This window comes from Zea mays, chromosome 6 (assembly GCF_902167145.1).
Source record: "Zea mays cultivar B73 chromosome 6, Zm-B73-REFERENCE-NAM-5.0, whole genome shotgun sequence".
NCBI lineage: Eukaryota > Viridiplantae > Streptophyta > Magnoliopsida > Poales > Poaceae > Zea > Zea mays.
The window spans coordinates 130,390,811-130,400,150 of record NC_050101.1 but is presented as its reverse complement, the minus strand read 5'-3'; the positions used below and the strand labels follow the sequence as shown (position 1 = coordinate 130,400,150).

The 9,340-nt window shown below is 46.7% G+C and overlaps 1 protein-coding gene across 1 annotated transcript; it reads left to right on the top strand.

Annotated features, from left to right (window-relative positions):
- Nucleotides 1–446: 446 nt before the first annotated feature.
- On the top strand, nt 447–1,330 carry LOC100284656 (embryogenesis transmembrane protein). The gene is made up of 2 exons (NM_001157551.2): nt 447–704; nt 774–1,330. The coding sequence occupies exons 1-2, from the start codon at nt 492–494 to the stop codon at nt 1,197–1,199; spliced, it is 639 nt and encodes a 212-aa protein (NP_001151023.1). The 5' UTR covers nt 447–491; the 3' UTR covers nt 1,200–1,330.
- Nucleotides 1,331–9,340: the final 8,010 nt, after the last annotated feature.

Here is a 9,340-nt window from a genome sequence, read left to right as displayed (position 1 = left end):
TCTATTCATTTTTAAACTAAAATTAACTAAGGGCTCAAACGAATTGTAAAGAAATATTTGGATCGTGATACATTACCACCTCTAGTTATAGCGAGCCGAAAGCTAATTTTTGGTGTCTGTGTCCATAAAAAATTAGCTATTTTTTTCCGTTTGATCTGAAAGAGTGAAATTTTGATTGAAATAAGATGTTTTCGATAAAAAAAAAACTAGCTATTTTTTTTATAGTTGAAGCCTAATTTCTGTAGATCTTTGACTGACACAAATTACAGAGGTTCCTACTCTTACGTGTATGCAACCTGATGATATTCCTTGCTGCCATGATCGGAGACGACCTCGACGACACTAAACAGTTTTGCAAAGTTAAAGACACCTGGTATACTTTCCTTCTTTCGTACGTTATGCCGCATACGTGCCCCATAAAAACCTATCAAAATTTTGTTAGGCACCTAGCAGCTTTTGAAGAACGTCTCCTCGTCACGTAGCTATCATTCATGGCTCCAACTCCAAGTCATGCGCCGGAGACGGGACACGCTTCAACGGAGGAGCAGCCGCAGCCCAAGGGCATCCTGGAACGGATGCACAAGTACCTCCTCCTGCTTGCCATCCTCGCCGCCACGGTCACCTACAACGCTGGCCTGAGCCCCCCCGGCGGAGTCTGGGCTGACGACGCCGATGGCCACCTCGCCGGCGACCCCGTGCTGCAGGTACGTACCCATTGCATGCATTGGCTATGTATTATTAACTGAACGTAATAAATAACTCTCCCATGCCAGGCTCACTACGCCGCGCGGTACAATGTGTTCTTCTACTGCAATGCAACGGCGTTCGCGGCGTCGCTGGTGATCATCATGCTGCTGCTGAGCAGCACCTTCAGCTTCCACGGATACCGCGTCCGCGCGCTGCAGGCGGCCATGGTGCTGGACCTACTGGGGCTCATGGGCGCCTTCGTGGCGGGGAGCTGCCGGAAGGTGAGGACGTCGGCGTACGTCGTGGCGCTCGCCGCCGCCAGCGTCGCGTACCTCGTCGCGCACCTGCTGCTGCACTTCTGGGTCCGGAGCAACCGCTGCCCGTCCACCCGCCGGGAGGTCTCGGAGCTGCTCAACCTGCACCGTCTGTGCCACTGCTGCTGTTGCTGTGGCCGGAGGGACGATGGGGCTGCCGCGCAAGATGCACCCAGAGGGACACGCGCACGCGTGTGATTTTTTATCAAGGTTGTGGTCCGGTGTTTGTAAGGTGTGCGAGTGAAATATGCCATGAGACGACGTTTGCTCCACGAGGAATCCGATCTTTGATGCTTTGACAAGTGTCAAATATTTACAACTATAAAACATCAGTTTCAATGACGATCCTGTATCACGCGAAGCGCGTAGAACTATTCATCTCTTTCTTACCACTCGGCCGTTACCCACACGAAAACCACCTAAGTCCCTATTAATAGACCGTTGTATCATAGATGGGTCCTGAGAATCCACCCAAACCTAACATGACATTAAGCCGCAGCAACACAACGCTCCCATATAATACCACCCCGCTAACTGAAGGAGGGCAAGGGACCGAACAAGCTATAAAAAGAGGTCGTGCTCTTCTTCAGCTCGTACTTTTTACGTCTTTTTGACTAAGATAAAATGTAATATTTATTCTTTTGTGGCGTTGTAACGTACTAGCATTGTACTATATACTCCTCGTGCAGAAGTTAGATACACTTATACACTACCGGAATTCGGGCCTTTGCCGAGTGCCAACCTCTTTGCCGAGTGTTTTTTCTCAGGCACTCGGCAAAGAAGCCTTTGTCAAGAGCCGCACTCGGTAAAGTCCTGCTCTCGGTAACGAGCTCGTTTACCGAGTGCAGGACACTCGGCACAGAAATACACTCGGCAAAGACATATTTGCCGAGTGACCAACACTCGGCAAAGATGGCGCTCGGCAAAGGGCCGTCAGCGGCCGTCTAAAGCTGACGGCCGTCAGCCTTTGCCGAGGGCTGAGGGTCGGCACTCGGCAAAGAGGGTTCTTTGCCGAGTGCCAAATATCTGGCACTCGGCAAAGACCTCTTTACCGAGTGTCTTCTTTGGACACTCGGCAAAACATATTTTTATTCTTTTTTAATTTTAGTAACCAAACTTTTTGTGGTATGTTCCTACACTATGTAGACCTACATGTACCAGTTTGGGACAATTATAACAGAGTTTTCAATAGCTAGTAGATTTAGTTCGTTTATTTGAATTTCTTCGGAAAATTTAGATTTGAACTGCAGGTCACTCGAAACTTGAAAAACCGTGCATGCAAAAATGATATCCATGCTACTTAGCACAAGTTACGACCGATTTCAGGAGCAGACCGGAAACTTCGAGCAACATGCTCACTAAACATAGCCGTGAACTTGCCATCCACACGTTTAAAAATTGTATAAAACACAAACAAAGTCAGAAAATCATGAAACTTGTCCACGTGTCATGATATCATATATAGAGGCTGTGATAAAAATTTTAGAAAGTTTCGAGAAATCTGTGACACACTATGTGTAGAAACCTAAGAAATCCATACATGAAATCATAGAGTTTCAATGTGGATCTCTTAGGTTTCTACACATAGTACGTCACAACTTTCTCGAAACATTCTCAAATTTTTATCACAGCCTCTACATATGATATCATGACACGTGGACAAGTTTCATGATTTTTTGACTTTGTTTATGTTTTATACAATTTTTAAACAGCTGGATGGCAAGTTCACAACCATGTTGAATGAGCATAGTGCTCGAAGTTTCCGCTCTGCTCCTGAAATCGGTTGTAACTTGTGCTAAATAGCATGAGTATTATTTTTGCATGCACGGTTTTCCAAGTTTCGAGTGACTTGCAGTTCAAATGTGAATTTTTCGAAGAAATTCATATAAACGAACTAAATCTACTAGCTATAGAAAACACTTTTATAATTGTCCCAAAATGGTACATGTAGGTCTACATAGTGTAGAAACATACCACAAAAAGTTTGGTTGGGAAAATAAAAAAATGTACTTTGCCGAGTGTCCAGAAATGACACTCGGCAAAGAAACCTTTGCCGAGTGCTAGCCGTGTGGCACTCGGCATATCTTTTCTAAAAAACCCTAAGGCCAGGCTTTGCCGAGTGCCATATCCGGGGCACTCGGCAAAGTAATTTTTTTAATTTTTAAAAAATCTTTGCTGAGTGCTAGATCACGGGCACTCGGCAAAGAAGGGAAATAACAGCCTTTTCTCCTTCTCCACTCACTCTCTCTCGCTCACTTCTCACTCATCCCGCCACCCCGCAGCGCCGCCGCCGTAGCCTGGACCGCCGGCCCCACTCCCCGCCACCCCGGAGCACCGCGGCCCGCTCCTCGCCACCCCGCAGACTGCGCTCGTCGTGCCGCCCACGCTCACCGCGCCGCCCCCGCGCGCCGTCGTAGCCCACGCTTGTCACGCCGCCCCCGCTCGCGCGCGCTGCCCGGCCCCGCGCCCCCTCCCCCGCCCGCTCGCTCGGCCCCGCGCCCTGCCACCCTCGCGCGCCGCCGCCGTCCTCGCTCGACCCGACAATTCATCGCCAAGCCTCCCCGCCACGCCATCTCCGTCAATCACCATCGCTCCGGCCATCTCCGGACACCCCGCCATCTCCGCCATCCTCCCCGGCTAAGGTATAAATTTTTAATATATGCATATGGTTGGTATATAGGAAATTACATGCGATTGATTATATGTGGTTAAATGTAGTTTGCATGTGATTGGTCTACAGGAAATTACATTTCTAATATGCGTATGATTGGTCTATAGGAATTAAATGTAGTTTCCATGTGGCTATGGTTATATGTGATTGCCGGCCATCGTGCCGTTGAATTATGCGTGGATGTCAGCCATCGTGCTGGTAGTTTTATTTGCAGGTTTTAGAAACCTCCCCGTAAAGGGGAGGTGCTGCCGAAATTTTCTATCGCTAGGCTTCTGTTAGAGGATGGAGGACCGTGAATGGATGTACATAGGCCATAGAGGAAGAAACAATGTCACCCTTGAATGGATTAGAAAGACCGATGATTTCGTGGAACGGGCATATGGCGAAGTTGCTAAAGGAACAAGTCTAGTCCCATGCCCGTGCAGCAAATGTGCCAACCGGAAAAGAAAACCAAAGAAGGCCATGGTAGGACATATTTGGAAGAATGGATTTACGTCGGGCTATACTCGGTGGATCTTTCATGGTGAAGCGCATCGTACGAGAAAGGAAGTGCTGAGACAACGTGTCGAGGATTATGATACCGATGCGGGGGTAGCGGATATGTTGAACGACTATTAGGAGACACAATATGCGGAAGGATGTATGGATGACGAGCTAGAGCTAACTGCAAAGGCGTTCTACGACATGTTTGACGCGGCACAGAAGCCCCTTCACGACCAGACAAAGGTTTCTCAACTGGATGCCATTGGGCGTGTAATGGCGTTCAAGTCGCAGTACAGCATGAGTAGAGACGCATTCGATGGCTTGTTGACGACTATTGGGAGCCTGCTTTCGGATGATCATGTTATGCCAAAGAGCATGTACGAGGCACATAAACTCCTTCGTGCACTCAAGATGACGTATGAGCATATTCATGCTTGTCCGAAGGGCTGCGTGCTATTTAGGAAAGAATACGCGGAGGCAAAGTACTGTCCCAAGTGTAAATCGTCTAGGTTCATAGAGGTAGACTCTGGTGATGGACAGAAGAGGCAGCTCGACATCCTCTTGACAATCCTACGACACCTTCCGTTCATACCAAGGATCCAATGTCTATACAAGACAGAGGAACCCGCAAAACAAATGACATGACACAAAAATGGAAAACGATACAATCCTGACAAGATGGTGCACGCATCTGATGGTGAAGCATGGAAACACTTTGATGCCATTCACCATGAGAAAGCCGAAGAGGCTCGTAATGTACGTGTTGCGCTGGCCACAAATGGGTTGAATCCCTATGGAATTAGCGCTGCCCCGTACACATGTTGGCCCATGTTTGTTATCCCAATCAATCTTCCCCCTAGTGTGTGCTTTGAAAGGCAGAATATATTCGTGTCGTTGATAATTCTCGGACACCCGGGGAATAAAATGGGCGTGTACATGGAGCCTTTGATCGATGAATTGGTACATGCCTGGGAGGAAGGGGTATGGACGTATGACCGAGCTACAAAGACAAACTTCAGAATGCATGTTTGGTACCAGTACTCCATGCATGACTTACTGGTATATGGTCTATTCTGCGCCTGGTGTGTTCACGGTAAGTTCCCATGCCCAGTTTGCAAGGAAGCTCTCAGGTTCATTGGTTGAAAAAGGGTGGCAAATATTCGTCCTTCGATAAACATCGACAATTTCTCCCTCCTAACCATCCATTCTGCCTAGACATCAAGAACTTTACGAAAGGTGTCGTAGTGACAGACCGCCCACCTGCAACGATGACTGGTGCCGAAATTCGTCAACAGATAGACGGGCTCATGGCTAATACAGAAGGTGGTTTTGTGGGATATGGTGAGCAGCATATGTGGACACATAAGTCTGGCTTGACTCGGTTCCCCTATTATGACGATCTACTCCTTCCACACAACATTGATGTGATGCACACTGAAAAGAATGTTGCCGAGGCACTGTGGGCAATAATTATGGACATTCCTAATAAGTCAAAGGATAACATAAAGGCAAGAGTGGATCTGACAGCTTTATGTGATAGACCAAACCAAGAGATGAAGCCGCCAAGTGGTGGAAAGACATGGAGAAGGCCTAAGGCCGATTTCGTCCTAAGCAGGGCCCAGAGGAAGGAAGTACTTCAGTGGATCAAGATGTTGATGTTCCCTGATGGGTATGTAGCTAACCTGAGTAAGGGGGTGAACTTATCTACTATGTGAGTCTTAGGGATGACGAGTCATGACTTCCACATATGGATTGAACGGATTCTTCCTGCGCTGGTTCGAGGCTATGTCCCTAAGCATGTCTGGCTAGCGCTTTCAGAGTTGAGCCATTTCTTTCGTCAGCTTTGTGCAAAAGAGTTATCTCGGACCATGGTTGCAGACTTGGAAAGATTGGCACCCGTGTTACCGTGTAAGCTTGAGAAGATATTTTCACCCAGCTTCTTCAATCCAATGCAGCATTTGATTCTTCATCTCCCCTATGAGGCACGAAGGGGGGGCGTGCAGGGATGTTGGTGCTATCCAATCGAGAGATGTCTAAAGACAATTCGAAAGAAATGTAGAAATAAATGCAAAATCGAGGCTTCCATTGCAGAGGCATACATTCTAGAGGAGGTGTCAAACTTCACAACAACTTATTATGGTGACAAACTACCGAGTGTGCATAATCCACCCCCTCGTTACAATGATGGCGACAATGAATCGAACCTTAGCATATTTCGAGGCCAACTCGGAAGCGCAAGTGGCTCAACCACCAAGACCCTGACACATGAAGAGTGGCGGCATATCATGCTATATGTATTGACCAACCTTGAAGAGGTGACGCCATACATGGAACAATTTCTTCATGAATTCTGGCGTCGATCAAGGGACCCCACTCCACAGGAATATGACACTCTTCTTAGAAAGGGTGCGAGAAATGGGTTGCCCGATTTCATTTCTTAGTTCAAACGTAAGGTACGTGCTTAGTTTATTAAAGAGATCCGTCTATGAACTCAATTTAGCATCTTTTAACTTGCGAAAACTTGCAGGGCCAAAGAGATCCGTGTATGAGTGCCGAGTTGAGACAAGTAGCCAACGACTTTGCTTATAGGGTCAAGAAATATTCTGGGTATGACGTCAATGGATACCGTTTTCGCACAACAAACTACGACCAAAGTCGGCCCAATCGAAAAACGTGTTCTGGAGTCTTTACGCCCGGCCTTGACGATGTCGATTATTTTGGACGAATCGAAGAAATATATGAGCTCAATTTTTATGGTTCCAAAGCTCTTACTCCAGTGATATTCAAATGTCATTGGTTTGACCCTCAAGTGATGAGACAAACACATTCTAATCTTGGGATAGTCGAAATTCGACAAGATTCCACCTTACCAGGAGACAATGTCTATATCATGGCCCAACAGGCCACACAAGTGTATTATCTCCCATATGCGTGTCAAACGAAAGAACATCTTAAGGGTTGGGATGTTGTGTATAAGGTATCGCCACACAGGAGGTTACCTGTTCCTAACGATGAAGATTATAACTTAGACCCGGACACATATGATGGAGAGTTCTTCCAAGAAGATGGGCTAGAAGGGCGATTTGAGATAGACTTAACCGAAGCTATCGGAATAGACGTAGATATTGAAAAGGTTGTTAATGAGGAGGATGATGAGGTGCAAAATGATAATGACTTAGTAATCCTTGAAGGCAATGACATTAATGACGAACTTGCGCCTTCCGATGGTGTTGACTATGAAATGGTTGATAGTGATTGAAAGGATCACGATGCCCAAGAGGGGGGGGGGGGGTGAATTGGGCTTTTCTAAAAATCAACAGTAATTAAAACCTAAGCAAGAGCTAAGCAAGAGCCCAACTTCACCCCAACAACTAGCACTAAAAATATAATACTAGAAATACAACAATGCTAAGACAATACTTCAAATACTTGCTAAACAAATACACAATGTAAAGTGCTTGAATTAAGTGCGGAATGTAAAGCAAGGTTTAGAAGACTCCTCCAATTTTTCCCGAGGTATCGAAGAGTCGGCACTCTCCACTAGTCCTCGTTGGAGCACCCGCGCAAGGGTATCGCTCCCCCTTGGTCCTCGCAAGAACCAAGTGCTCACTACGAGATGATCCTTTGCCACTCCGGCGCGGTGGATCCCTCGAGACCGCTTACAAACTTGAGTCGGGTCACCAACAAGATCTTCACGGTGATCACCGAGCTCCCAACGCCACCAAGCCGTCTAGGTGATGCCGATCACCAAGAGTAACAAGCCGTAGACTTTCGCTTGACCAAGAGAAGCCTAATGCAAGTGGTGTGTGCTCTAGGTGGCTCTCGCTAGCGCTAATGAGGAACAAACGCGGATTAAGATTCTCTAATCTCCTCACTAGGCTTTTGGTGCTTGCAATGCTCTAGCAATGTGCTGGAATAAATGTGGAGTGCAAGACATTGAATATGGTGGGTGGAGGGGGTATAAATAGCCCTCACCCACCAACTAGCCGTTACTAGCAACTTTCTGCGCATTGGCGCACCGGACAGTCCGGTGCGCCACCGGTCGTTTCCAACGGCTAGTTCTGACAGGTAGCCGTTGGAGTCATGGCACACCGGACAATCCGGTGCGATGTCCGGTGCGCCACTAAAATTCAATTCTGAAACAGGCGCTCTCGGGTTTTCTGAGAAGGGAAGCTTCTTCCCCGGACCAGCCTAGCCCCACCTGGCAGAGGGTGCACCGGACAGTCCGGTGCCCCAGGGCCAGAAACCCCATCTCTTGTTTTTCAGCTGTTTTTCAAATCGTTTTTCATTCTAACTTGTGAGTGAGTTCTAGAGTGACACCTAGCACTGTATGTGAGTGTGATTGTGCACCAACACTACACTAGAACTCTCTTGGTCAAACTACTCATCGACAACCCCTCTTTATAGTACGACTAAAAGAGAATAAAAGACCTAACTAAATCACGAGTGTCCACATCTCCTTGACACTCGGACTCCGTAGTCCTTCACCTTTTGTTTCGTCGTTTTAGCCGTCGCTTCGAGTTCTTATTTCTGGGATTGTTTTCACCGTTGTAGTACTTCTACCTGTAATGCGACCTAACTTACCATTTGTCTCTGCAAAACACACGTTAGTCACATATAACAATATGTTGTCATTAATCACTAAAACCAACCAGGGGCCTAGATGCTTTCAATCTCCCCCTTTTTGGTGATTGATGACAACCCTACAAGATTTGTGAGAGTAGTTTGTTTTAAAGTTTCTGTCAATAGAAAGGATGGTTAGTTATACTCAGTAATTTTTGACAGAAAGAATGTGTACCACAATAATAAGAATGAGCGCATACACATTGTAAGATTCTTGTTCATATAAAAGTAAAGTTAAATCAATGAATCAAGAACTAGAAGACTGGTGATAAAATATAAGGTGAAAACATAATACACACAGTCAATCATAAGCAACGAGAGTATATATAGAGTTTGTGAGCCAAAAGCACCAAGCTAGTACAGAGAGTAGCCAACACATATATTACATCAAAATGACTCTCTACTAACTCTCTAACTCCCCCTAGCTCTCACAACTCATATCTCTCCCCCTTTGGCGTCAAACACCAAAAGGGCACCCAAACCTAAACATCTGAAGCAGGAGGAGGCGGCGGGGGCGCATCCGGTCGTGGTCGAGGTAGCAGAGCGAACGCCGGCTGGGGGT

Bases quoted from the DNA above. Each gene is read 5' to 3' on its own strand.
- LOC100284656 (NM_001157551.2), top strand. From the start codon at position 492: ATGGCTCCAACTCCAAGTCATGCGCCGGAGACGGGACACGCTTCAACG. The intron at 705-773 runs GTACGTACCCAT...CTCCCATGCCAG, and splicing joins CCGGCGACCCCGTGCTGCAG to GCTCACTACGCCGCGCGGTA.